At 35.6% G+C, this 13,524-nt stretch overlaps 1 protein-coding gene across 2 annotated transcripts in view; it reads right to left on the bottom strand.

Annotated features, from left to right (window-relative positions):
• LOC129227302 (tolloid-like protein 2) overlaps positions 1 to 13,524 on the bottom strand; it is a 209,626-nt gene that overhangs the window by 97,785 nt on the left and 98,317 nt on the right. For both annotated transcript variants that reach the window (XM_054861841.1, XM_054861842.1), the window contains exon 4: positions 11,428 to 11,637. In XM_054861841.1, coding sequence (XP_054717816.1) covers positions 11,428 to 11,637 — 210 coding nt within the window. The remainder of the gene's footprint in view (positions 1 to 11,427; positions 11,638 to 13,524) is intronic.

Here is a 13,524-nt window from a genome sequence, read left to right as displayed (position 1 = left end):
ATAAATCGTAATAGATTGTCGTCTGCGTATTTCTCGTGATTTTAATTGTATGGAAATGATAGGAAATATTATCTCAATGATTTAAAATTTTTAACTGTTGCCATCTTATATTTGTTAACAAATAAAATATTTGTAATTCATTCAAGCAAGGCTTTTAAAATAACTTTCAATTTTCGCTCTTTGCTTTGCTTTTGCAATAATTCAGACATTGGGATAGTCGTCAAGTTTTTGCATGTGTCATTTTGTTTTTGTTGGGAATATTGCTTCCTCGTCAAGCATGGGGAGGGATCAGAAAAAAAAAAAAAAAAAGAAAAATATAGAAGAAAGTTTCGTGATGGCCACAACATACTAGTTTAATTTGATGATTAAAAAATGTCGACGTGCAATCTTTCCACTTTAATTGCGTAATTTGTTGACGGTTTCATAGTTTTATTCTTTTTTACTTTCTTCTATATCTAATATATAGAAGAAAGTATTGGATTCGTGCAAATTTTCGAATTTCGAATTTTGACGGATTCGAACGTTTTGAGGTGTGCTGAGTCCATTTCGACCATTTTTGGAAAATGTCTGTCTGTCTGTCTGTGTGTGTGTATGTATGTGTGTGTGTGTATGTATGTATGTGTGTGTGTGTGTGTGTGTATGTATGTGTGTCACGTCTGTGTGTGACCAGTTTTTTGTGGCCGCTCTACAACGAAAACTACCGCATGAAATCGAACGAAATTTAGTACACATATGTGCCCCTATGTGAACTTGTGCCCATTAGTTTTTGGCGCGAATTCCTCCAAGGGGGGTGGAGCAATGGGACGTTTTTCGAGTTACGCGTGCTTGCTATTCCTCAGGAAGTAACTGGCGGAATCAAACAAAATTTGGTCCATATGTTGGTATTAACAGGAACAGGTGCTGATTCAATTTTGGTGTCAATAACTCAAACGGGGGTTGAGCTATAGAACGTTTTTTGTCGTCAATTGTGACTGCTGTATCTCAAGAAATAATGAACGGAATGAAAGAAAAATTTATCGGCAAGTAGCCCTTAGTGGGTATAAGAACTGATGTTATTTTTGTGTCAACAGCTAAAAAGGGGGTAGCGCAATCACCCGTTCTTTTTTTCCATTTTGAGTGCCCTATCTCAAGAAGTAATGCTACGTTCTGGTTGAAATTTGGAATATATGTGAATCCATATGTAAACAGGCTTTGGTTCAATTTTTACGCCGATCGCTCCAAGAGGTGTTGATTTTTTTTTTTTTTTTGCGAATAAAAATATTTTTATTAATGCAACAATAAGAAAGATAAATCGTAATAGATTGTCGTCTGCGTATTTCTCGTGATTTTAATTGTATGGAAATGATAGGAAATATGATCTCAATGATTTAAAATTTTTAACTGTTGCCATCTTATGTTTGTTAACAAATAAAATATTTGTAATTAATTCAAGCAAGGCTTTTGAAATAACTTTCAATTTTCGCTCTTTGCTTTGCTTTTGCAGTAATTCAGACATTGGGATGGTCGTCAAGTTTTTGCATGTGTAATTTTGTTTTTGTTGGGAATATTGCTTCCTCGTCAAGCATGGGGAGGGATCAGAAGAAAAAAAAAGAAAAATATAGAAGAAAGTTTCGTGATGGCCACAACATACTAGTTTTTTGTATGATAAAACAACATAATTTAATGTTTTTTTAACTATGTTTAGTTTACCTAAATCATACAATATTACAATATTACTGAAGTCTTTGTTATGTGTTCAATTAAAAAAAAAATCAATTGGTTATTAAACAATATCTTTGTTTTTCTTCCTTTTTTTTTTTGGCTGTTGTTCTTTGTCTTCCATCATACAACACACAAAAAAGTAGAAGCATTACTACACCCTATACAGATTGTACGTAGTACGATCCAAAAGTTCGGGGAACAAGTTGTATAAATCCTTACCCAGAATAGTTCACATTACCGAAGCACATCCACCTTCAAAAGGTCATTTTGAGGGACTATGTACTTCTGCCAGTGTTCATATAACTTTTGGAAACACTCCTGGAAGCCATTTTTTGCTACCTTCTGTGATGCAGCTTTATCTTCTCCTGACGGAAGAAAGCGGTGTCCATGTAAATGTTTTTTTTTTTTTTTGCTGGGAACAGGTAAACATCACACGGAGCTAAGTCCGACGAAATGTTATGTTATTTGCTTATCATATAAGAGTATTGACCAATCGAACCGTGCATCCTCAACAAGAAAGTCGCCTTCTTCCCCACGATGAAGTTGAAGCAGCAGCGCAAGAGGTCTTACAGGAGGTTGCGACAAATGTCCAGGAGCCCTTCTAAAAGCTATACTAACGTTGGCAGAAGTGTATAATCGTTCAAGGTGACTATTTTGTAGATACAGTGGCTCCCAAAAGTGTTCGTACACCCACGACTTTCAATGAAATAAGCCCCTATGGCATTGGTTAGAATTAATATTTCGGAATAGGTATTTAATTATAAGATCTATGATCTATTTTTAACAAAACTGCACGAAAATTTTTAATAAAACATGAAAACTTAATTTTTTAAAGACCAAAAAGTGCCGGAAGTTTTATTTTACAGAAGTCTTCGTACACTTCGGAAAAAAAAAACAAAAAAATTAGTAAATAATCTAACTTTTTATTAGTAGAATATCATGCAGTAACAATAACAGCTTTTAAAGGTCTAAGAAGAGATTTCATTGTTTTTTCTGTCTTTTTTTATGCAATTTCTGAGTAAATGTTCAGCCGCACTACGAGTCTTACTGTTTCTAGTTCGTTTTTCGTTTCAATGATGTATTTTCGTAATCTAACCACCAGATATCTCCAAATATGTTCCATTAAGTTTAAATCTGGCGATTGAGGAGAAATTTCTAAGCTTAAGGACAAATTTTGAGGCACCAAACTCGAACGTGTGCTTCTTATCGTTAACTTGATAAAAAACAAAGTTGTTTCTGATTACCAAATTTTGGGCTAATAGTTTAAAATTGGTTTTTGAAATATTTAAGTGAACAGCATGATTCATTATTTCATCAAAAAATTCCAAATTTCCAAGTCCTGCTGCTATTATGCACCCTCACACAAAAAACACCTTCACCGTCCTGATTAACTGATTCAGTTAAGCTCTTAAGATTAAATTCCTCATTTTTTCTTCTGTTGACAATTATGCACTATTTTAACCCAAAATATTGAATTTATTTTTATCTATAAGTAAGACGTTGTTTCAAAACGTTTTGAGCTTGTTTATCATTTATTTTACGACGGAAAGCGTAAGTTTACTGCTTTTCGCGCGAACAAGAAATTTTCTGCGGGAAGGGGTCCCCTTTAATCCAGCTAATCAGAGAACTTGGCGAACAATTTTAGGTGAAAATTAAACGTAAAATGTTTCATTCTAATCTGTAGAAACTTTTTCAGCGCTCAAATGTGTATTTTTCATAATTTTTTTTAACTGTAAACCTCCGATCACGCTTTGTTAACTTTGCCAGTTGACCTTTTGTTACCTTGTTTTCGATCCGATTCTTGTCTTTAAAGCATTTTATCAAGCACTTCACTATAGAATGGTATAAATTAACTAATTTCGAGACATTTCAAACCAATTTATGGCTACTGTGAGGGAAAAAAATCAAATTTCGAATCGTGTTTGTTGTTTTCTGCGCATACCTGCCATTTAAAAATAATAAGCAGAAGCTTTAGGGAATAAATAAACAGAAAATTAAAGGCAAATGACTTTACAGTGTCATTACAATGTAAAAACAATAAAAAAAGCCACATATAATAATTTTAATCATGAATTTATTCGAAAATATTTCAGTGTACGATGACTTTTGTGGCGTATTTTTTCTCTGTCTCATCGTTTTTTGACAAATTTCAAAAATGAAATTTGGCAATATTTTGAGAAAAAATACTGGGTTTTATTCAGAATGGCATAGGAATAGTGTAAAAAAAATGGTCTTCATATTCGAATTCAGTTTTGCGTTATTTTGGTTTTACTACAAAATTTCAAAGTGTGCGAACACTTTTGGGAGCCACTGTAGATGTACTTCGGTAATGTGAACTCACGATAATTTTATATCGTGATTTATATCGATAATTTTATATATTAATTCACGATATTTTTATACAACTTGTCCTCGAACTTTTAGATCATACTACTTACGTATGAGTTTTCAACTTTCTATTTCATAACGTTTTTGTGTAACGTAAGTTTACGCGCATGAAGACATCACAAGAGAATTTGCGATAATTAACTAAGGAGGCGTTCAAAATGGATATTTCGGTCATCTATATGTTCTTAGGTACATATGCGCTGAAAAAACTTGTAAAGTTTAAATTGGATGATAGTAAAATAAAAATTTAGGTCGAAATCTGATTTTTTTTTTGGGGGGGGGGGATTACAATTCCTTATTCCTAGAAAGGAAGTAAAGTGAAATGAATCAATGATCCTTTAAATCCTTGACAATCTTATCAATTTATTTCTGTTAGATTTTTTTTTTCTTTTTTTTGCCATCGGCCAAAAGCATCGGCCATCGGCCATCGGCAATCGGCCATTTGAAGGAAAACAATCGGCCATCGGCCATCTTTGAACAATCGGCCAACAATCGGCATCGGCCCATCGGCCAAAAAATGCCATCGGTCGAGCCCTACAAAGCACTACTATTATCATTAAAATGGCGTAAAAGGAAGTCATGAGATGCACACATCAGCTCGTTTCCTTTAAAGATCGTTTGAAAGGAATCCGCCTTGGAGTTCGGAATCTATATTTACCATAAGTTTCCTCGTAGGCGCTGATGTTAAGTTTTTTACTTCCTTTTACAAAAAAGGAAGTACTTATTGTATTCGCGAAAAAAAATTTCACTCAAAAATCGGCCTTGCTCCATTTCCATTTTGCTCACTCCTGAATGAATGTTGAGTTTTTTTTTAACCCGACCACAGGTGGATAAGTGCCTAAGAAGGTATACCCTGAAATCAGTGGCGTAGCTACGCTTTCTGCCGCCCGGGGCGGTTCCTCAATGTGCAGCCCTTTTTATGAGAAATTGCTTATACATTAAAGAGTCAAAAGTGTTTTAATAAGATTTTAAAAAAGAAGTAAAATTATTTATCCCTTCTTATTTTTCTTTCAGAAGGAAAAAAAAAGAATTCAGAGCCCCACCAAAACATTAAAAAAATTGAGTCAAAATTCGGAGTTATAAGTAATTTTTGGCAATGCTTATAGAAAAGAGGCGTTGAGCTCTCCCCAGATTTTTTTTTTTCAAAATTAAAGCCATTTTTATGCTGGTGACGTTAGGGGGTAGGGACTTCAAGGAAATTTGCCGAAATTGAAGTCTTAAAAATGCAATTTTAGACTATCTTTGGATACGTGAAGATATTTGAGAAGGTTCAGCAGCGCTGTCCGGAAAGCTTTTCAACTAAATTGAAAAACACGTAAATGTATAGGCTGTATCTAGTGATGTAAAGGCCTCCCCTAACTCCAACCAAGACTGGATTTTCCTCCCGAAATATTTTCAAACTGTAAATCAATTTTACTCTATCTTTGAGACGTTAAAGAGAATAGGAAACGTTCGGGAGCTCTGTAGAAATTTTCCGATGCCAAAGTTTCAAAAATGCAATTGTAGGCTATCTTTGACGGCGTAAGTTTCCAACTATTACCAAAAATGTTGGGAAGTCAGGTGGTTTTCCTGTCTCCCTATGAAACTTTTTGAAAATGACGTCCTAAAAACGCGACTTTAGCCGTTGTTGACGGACAAGGTCAAGAGAGAAACAACGTCCGGAGGGTGGTTTCCCACCCAAAATCTTTTTCGAAACTGTTGTCATTTTAAGTTCTTCATGACTGAGAAAAGTTGGCTTTGCGGTCTTCCCTCAGAAATTTCTAAAATTGAAATTTGGAGCCAACTGTGATGACGTTAGGTTATTTCGTGCACATTTGGGATCTCTAAGTTAGAATTTTTCAGTAATTTAAGTAATTTTTCAGTAATTTTAAATTTCAAAAACCCAATTTTAAGCAATTTTTGGAGACATTGGATGCGATAGAGATTTTAAAGTTCGAAGTTGATTTCCTTAACACACATATTAGACTATTCAATCACGTTACAGGAAGAGTTGGGGGTTGACGACCTTTAGGAATTAGTTGGTACTAGCTTTCACCCGCGGCATTGCTCACGTTGATGTAGTTTTTTTTTCAATCGATTCAAGTTAACGGTCAACACAGGCAGAGGTCAAATAGTTACCAAAAAGTGATTTGTCTCCAGTTTTGCTGACATTTAAAATTGCCTGCCCCTTTAAATGTATCAAAAGGTATGATTAAAACTGAAAATCAGGGGGAAGGGGGTTAAATGAAATGTCGGTGAAACTGGGAAGACACCCAGAAAATCACACAAAATAAATCACGAAAACGTTCAGGAGTTCTAAAGAAGTTAGTTTGGGTAATTCTCAAAAAATCCAATTCAAGTGAGGTCAACTATTCTTAAAGTGAAACAGTTTCCTTATAATCCCGATACATAATTCCTTATATCCCTATTGAAATGATTAAACAAAAAAAGTTTGGCTAGATTCCTGCTGATCGATTAAATACCCAGTCAACGCAAATACATTTAAAAAAAACGCATTAATTACCTCAAAGTTGCATTAAAATGGAAAATAATCATCCAAATCCATGTATTATTTGCCAATCTTGTGCAAAAATCTTACTTCAAGATTTGACTTGAGAAAAGCCTTGAACAGTCACGAAAAGCAAAGATAGTCAACAATACAACAATTGTCGCTATCGACAGGGAGTTGAGATGATACCCTAAATACTATATTGCGTTGAGGAAAGCCTTCGAACATGGAACTAAAAAGCTCATAACTCGTTTTTTATTCTACTTAAAAATTTCGAATAGGTGCCATCTTCAGCAGAAAAATCAGAGCTTTAGATGGACATATAATGTAAATATGTGCAAGTATTTTTTCATCCCTATATTAGAGAATTTATACGAAAATTGTATTTTATTGCTCCCCTAAGGGGGTTTTGCGCCCCATAACGGGACAAAAACTACCCTATGTGTTATTCTGATGCATAAGCTATATTATTGTAAAGTTTCATCAAAATCCGTTCAGTAGTTTTTGCGTGAAAGAGTAACAAACATCCATACATCCATACAGACAAACTTTCGCATATATAATAGTAGTAAGATTGAAATTTAAAAATTCAATATTGGGATAAAAGATGAGACATAAAGGGATGGGATGGGCGTGGTCCTTGGAAATGTTTCGAGGCTCAAGGCCTAAAGGTGAACTTTTAGGCTGTTTAGTGACGACGTTATGGTACAGGAAGGTTCGGTTGCTCTTCCTGAAAAATGTGACGCCACCCTCAGTCTGTAGCTTTAGACGAAGGAAGAGAAAAAAAACAAAAAAAATATAATGCTGATATGTCCACAAGAACTACACATGTTCTGAATTTGAGTAATTTTATTATCATAGTCGTACCACAACTTTAGAATTCTAAGACCTTTTTTTGCGCTCCAGATCAACAGCATGATTTACTTGAAATACACCGCCAGCTCAGTCAATTCCAGCCGAGGACTGCAGTTTCGTGCTTATTAGCACTCTTCAGCCCGGCACAGGAAAGTGACTAAGCTGGAGATGGAAAACCTCTTAAGGAAGCCAAGAGTGCCAAACAAACTGGTAGCTAATACAAAATTAGCTCTGACCAGACGAGTGACCGAAGCAAGGGTTCGGTTCAACTCGAATTTTGAAGGCAAGGCATATATATTCAGTAAGTTACCGCCCTATAGCCAGGGCTAAGACAGAAATACGTGAAATACACCGCCAGCTCAGTCAATTCCAGCCGAGGAGTGCAGTTTCGTGCTTATTAGCACTCATTAGCCCGGCATAGGAAAGTGACTGAGCTGGAGATGGAAAACCTCTTAAGCAAGCCAAGAGTGCCCAAACAAACTGGTAGCTAATACAGAATTAGCTCTGACCAGACGAGTGAATAAAGCAAAGGTTCGGTTCAACTCGAATTTTGAAGGCAAGGCAGGTATATTCAGTAAGTTACCGCCCTATAGCCAGGGCTAAGACAGAAATACGTGAAATACACCGCCAGCTCAGTCAATTCCAGCCATTCCAGTCATTCCAATACGAAACTGCAATCCTCGGCTGAAATTGACTGAGCTGGCGGTGTATTTCACGTATATCTGCGTTAGCTCTGGCTATAGGGCGGTAACTTACTGAATATACCTGCCTTGCCTTCAAAATTCGAGTTGAACCGAACCATTGCTTCGGTCACTCGTCTGGTCAGAGCTAATTCTGTATTAGTTACCAGTTTGTTTGGCAATCTTGGCTTCCTTAAGAGGTTTTCCATCTCCAGCTCAGTCACTTTCCTATGCCGGGCTAATGAGTGCAAATAAGCACGAAACTGCACTCCTCGGCTGGAATTGACTGAGCTGGCGGTATATTTCACGTATTTCTGCCTACCCTGGCTATAGGGCGGTAACTTACTGAATATGATTTACTTGTTCCGAAAACGCGTTAAATGTTTTCGCATCAAAAGTGTAAAATTGCCACCCCCTAACAAGTGCCGCCCGGGGCGGACCGCCCCCTCCGCCCCTCCCTAGCTACGCCACTGCCTGAAATATCCATTTTGACAATCCCCGAGTTAACTACAACGAGTTTTCTCGTGACGTCCGGATGTACGTATGTGGGTATGTATGTCGCATAACTCAAGAACGGTATGTCCTTGAAAGTTGAAATTTGGTACGTAGACTCCTAGTGGGGTCTAGTTGTGCATCTCCCCTTTTGGTTGCGTTCGGGTGTTTCTGAAGGGGACTTTTTGGGGGGAAATCATTGTTAATTTCGATGCAAACTGTAGTGAAGTTACAATTTGGCGAACACTTGACGATATATATCGCCAGTCTTTTGGTCGGCAAGTTTTGTCGCCAACTTGGCAAAAATTTGGCAATTTTTTAAATTTTTTTTAAAATCTGGTTTTAAATTGGTCACTGTTGGCGATATTTAGTGAGTTAACTATTGAGTCACATTGAAATTGCCAATAACGGGAAAATACCATTAAATTGGTGTAAAAAGAAGCCATGTGATGTGATGTATCAGCTCGTTTTTTTTTTTTTTTTTTTGATGTTTCAAAATTAAACGAAAAATGAATCAATTCAAAAAGTGAAATCTTTCGAACAGAAGGAAGTTAGTTTGAGTTGGACTATTTGTTCAAAAGTTATTAGGGGAGGAGACCGACAGACCGGCCGACCAAAGGACCAACAGACCAACAGACTGACAGACACGTATTTCTCCCATCTCAAAACCCTACTCTCGAATTTCTAATTTTTCTATATTAATTTAGTTATTTAATTTATTTTTGACTTATTCTGTACTGTCAAACCACAGATTGTATGGAATTGGCAAACGTCTAGGTAAGACGAATCTATCTGAATGAGGGGGGAAAGTAAAAATTTGATGCGCGTATTCTGCTCATTTGAATGAGACTCTGCTTCTGCAAAAGCTTACATCCCTAAAAAATAATAGATTCGTCCATTTCTGGCTGTAAAACGGATGTTTGCCTTTCCATCATACAACCCGTGGTCAGACAGTACTTTGCGATATTTTTAAGGTGCATTAAGCCACCTTTCATGTCTTTATTCATTTCTTTTACTTTAACGGGAAAGTCGGCTAAAAATGGTCAAAACGGACTCAGCAAACCTAAAAACGTACAAAACCGTCGAAATTCAAAATTCAAAAATTTTCACAAATCGAATACTTTTTACTACATATCAGACATATAGAAGATAGTAACTTCAAGAGTGATCTATAATTGGGGCAAACCTAACATGGCAGCGTCGTATTGTTGGATAATTAAGTGTGCAGTCTTTAAACTGCTGACAGGCTAGGTTTGCAACAAGCAACGAAAAAATTAAAAAAAAAAAAATACGACTGAGTCGAAACTGTAGCATCAAGAGGTAAAATTGAAAATCTTTTTAAAAGCCTTATATTATTAAAAATTAATGTCAAGTATTTCATTTGCTATTAAATAGAAACTGGCAACAGATAACAATTTTAAATCATAACGAATCGGACGAGAAGGAAATAAAACGAAATTTCGTTTTATTTCCTTCTCGGCCAACAATGAATTCGGTTATCAATCGCGTGAATAAAGGCTTAGCCATTATTAAAATCTGCTTTAATAAAACGTTATAGTTCGAATTCTATGAAACATGGAAGTTCCAAACACATTCTATCAGACGCGGAAAAAAATTCTCTTTATTTTGGTATTAAATTTTAAAACTTTTAACTATGCACTGCAAAAATTGCGAAAAACCTTTTAGAGGTTGTTAAATAATATCTTCGTTAATTTATGTCATCCAAAGATGAAACCCTGCTAAGAACACTCTCAATCAACTCTCCTTTTGAACATTTTTTTTTTTCAAAATCGGTCTATCCGTTTAGCGCTAGAGTGCCACAGACAGACACGCAGATACACAGATACGTGAAACTTTTAACCCCCTTCCTTTGTATGTCGGGGATAAAAAAAACTATAGACGTAGACATTCTTTGATTACCATCAAGGGCGCCCATATGGGGGGAGGGGATAAGTGGGGGCTCAAGCCCCCCCCCCTTGAATTTAGAATTACCTTGCATTTAATACTTTTGTGTTTGCAAAAATGTAAAAACATTTCTTCATCGGCTGTTAATAATTAAGTTGTTAAAAATGTCAAATTTTTAATAACTTAAAAACTTTTATCTAATCTGCAATGAAATCAGTTTCCATGGAGAAAATATCCTGCTAAAGCATGGGAAAATATTTGTACCCCCCCCCCCCCCCACCTTACAATTTTGCATTTATGGGCGCCCTTGATTACCATCCTTTCTTCATCTTAGTTAAGTTCTTCAAATAAATAGCGTCTATGTGTTGACGTAAAACTATTCATTACTGTAAGAGCAACCAAAGGACGACATATACTTTTACTTTATTTTACGAAATATCTGTTATCACAAAAAACGTCTCACTCAATTTACAAAGTTTGTATCCTATTTCATCGTCAATGAATAAAATTTGGGCAATCGTTCGTGATGTTTATACTTATTCTGCCGTCCCAACCTCAGAAGCAGTATCTCCACTTGTTGCCTGTGTGTATTGAATAAATACAATTTCTAAATAGGTTAAATACGATAATGTATGTCATCCCACAACGCTAGAAAGACAATAAGAGCACTAAAATATAAAGAAACTACGCAATTATCCAACACCAGGTTAGGTACCAGGCGTACCTACGTAGTTTCCTACCAGCGAAAAGAACTTGAAATGCTCGTTTTCTCGAAGTTAACAATTTGGCAGATACTACTTCCTTAGTTTGAAGGACAGTAGAGTATTGTACAGTAGTTCATGGCAAAGACTTAAAATCAACGATTTTTTTTTCTATTGCATCTAGTTGCTAACTTCTTGGAAGAAACTGTAATATTACCATAGTAGACTTCCAATTTGTCATTATTGCAGTCAGGAGGTTCACCTTCCAGCCGTAGGTCGTTGATCGTTAGTTCAACATGCTGTTCAACTGGTGCACGAAAAACATGAGCACAATGTGCATTGGAAGGATAGTCGCTGGGATAATTTGGGGATGTGACGTATGCTCCAACGTAGAAACTTAAGTTAATTTCTGACCAGCAAGACGAACCTAAAAAGTTAAAAATTAAGTCATTATATTTTAAAAGATAGTCAAGAAAGGGAAATGAGAAACTCCTTAAAATATATTTTCTCAACAATTGACATACTCACATTGCATGTTTTATACAAAAAATAAGCTTTTAATACACCAGTTAAAAAATTATGAATGAATTTGCATCATTAATGAGTAAATAGCATTGAACCCTAATAAAAAAGTTTTTTCTCCAAGAAACTTGTTTAATTTGATCAATTACGAAAACTAAGGTTTAATAAAAAATTTAAAAAATTAATCGACTCTCATTGCTTACTTTCTTTTAAAATGAAACTCACTGGCCATGAGACATAAAAAATTTAAATGTAATTTTTTTTCTCAATATAACAAAGGAAAATCAGTACTACATTTTGTTTAGCGCGAAAATGCCTAATTTTAAAAGGGAATAGCCAAATGTGCTGCATTTTCCTCACAAAATCTGCAGAAGTTCACCTGCAGAAATTTTGAAGAATTCTGCAGATATTTTAAAGATTTGAGGCTTTACCTTCAGAAAAACGGCAGCTTTCATGCAGAAATCTGCAGTTTTCCTGCTAAAAATTGGTGATCTTTGATCACCCGCCATCCCGCCCGGTACCGTATCCGCCCTCGCAGATCAAGCGATAAATGCTTGTCTACGTATGTACTTTCTCTCCATACAGAAATTTTTAATGTACCTTAAGAGTATTTTTTTTCTGTATAGCCAGCTCTTAATCTATTGTTCTAAATTAGATTCTAAAAGTTTCAAAGAATTGCAATGAATGCATATGAATTTACCAGAAAGTATTTCATAATGTCTTATGCAAATAATACAATAGAATATTGAGAGAGTATTTCATTTAAAATAAAACACACGATTGCAATATCTACTGACTAAATTTTATTTAGAACGAAAAACCAGAAACAAGGACTTCCTTTTTGTCAGAAAAAAACTACACAAATTATTCGTTTTTAATTATTTGAGTACACAAACCAGAATCATAAATCCATAATCTTGGAGGCGCCCATCCCTCCAAGAGCACCACCTCAAATGCTACGTAGTAATCCCCCCCCCCGAATTAGAGCCCCCCCCCCAAAAAAAATGACCCTCTTAAAATAACCTTCCGCTAAAAATTTCATTAGCTTAGTTTGTTCAATAACTCCCCCCCCCCCCCGTGGACAGCTCGAATCACTAATGATAATTTATACAAAAAAAAATGTCACCAATGGATACAATTTTGCTGACAGTTTCACTGATACTTATTGTGCAGCTCTGGTTAGTTGAGCTGTGACCTTGACTATGTTTACCTGCTTTAGGGAAGTTTAATGCTAAATAGGCGTGTTATTGGCTCGGATTTTAGTTCGAATATTTTTGAAAAACTACTAAGAAAGTTTCTCAACCCAACTTGGCGCCAATTACTCCTCCATATTCTCCGAAACAGAGGTAAACATTGTCAGAGTCGGAGCTCAATTTCTCAGAGCCTCACAATAAATAGTACATATTTCTTTTGTATTTTTGCTTCTAATTCTCCTATACTGGAGTTTTTCAGATATTTCTTTCGCATAATGGTGCAGCCTAACTTTAAAATATTCAAATAAGATAGATTTTATTAAAAATATTGGATGATTTTCAAGTGGGGATTGGTTTATCGTGTGTTTCAAAAGTACAGAAAAAATGTTAGGATGGATTTCCCGGAAACAATACGACAAAAGTAACTACATTGTATTGTAGTTGCGCAATTTTCCTTCAGCTTCTCTTCGGAAATTTCTTTCAGCTATTCTGCACAAGATTACTACAACTTTCCCAGGCTTAGTAAGTCCCCCCTATTTTTTCTTGAAACTAAGTCTGTAATGCAAGAATCTTTGCATATTTCATCAATGCACTCGAAA

The sequence above is a fragment of the Uloborus diversus genome, chromosome 8, assembly GCF_026930045.1.
Source record: "Uloborus diversus isolate 005 chromosome 8, Udiv.v.3.1, whole genome shotgun sequence".
Classification (NCBI taxonomy): domain Eukaryota; kingdom Metazoa; phylum Arthropoda; class Arachnida; order Araneae; family Uloboridae; genus Uloborus; species Uloborus diversus.
The sequence above is the reverse complement of the archived record's forward strand: the minus strand, read 5'-3'. Positions and strand labels throughout refer to the sequence as shown.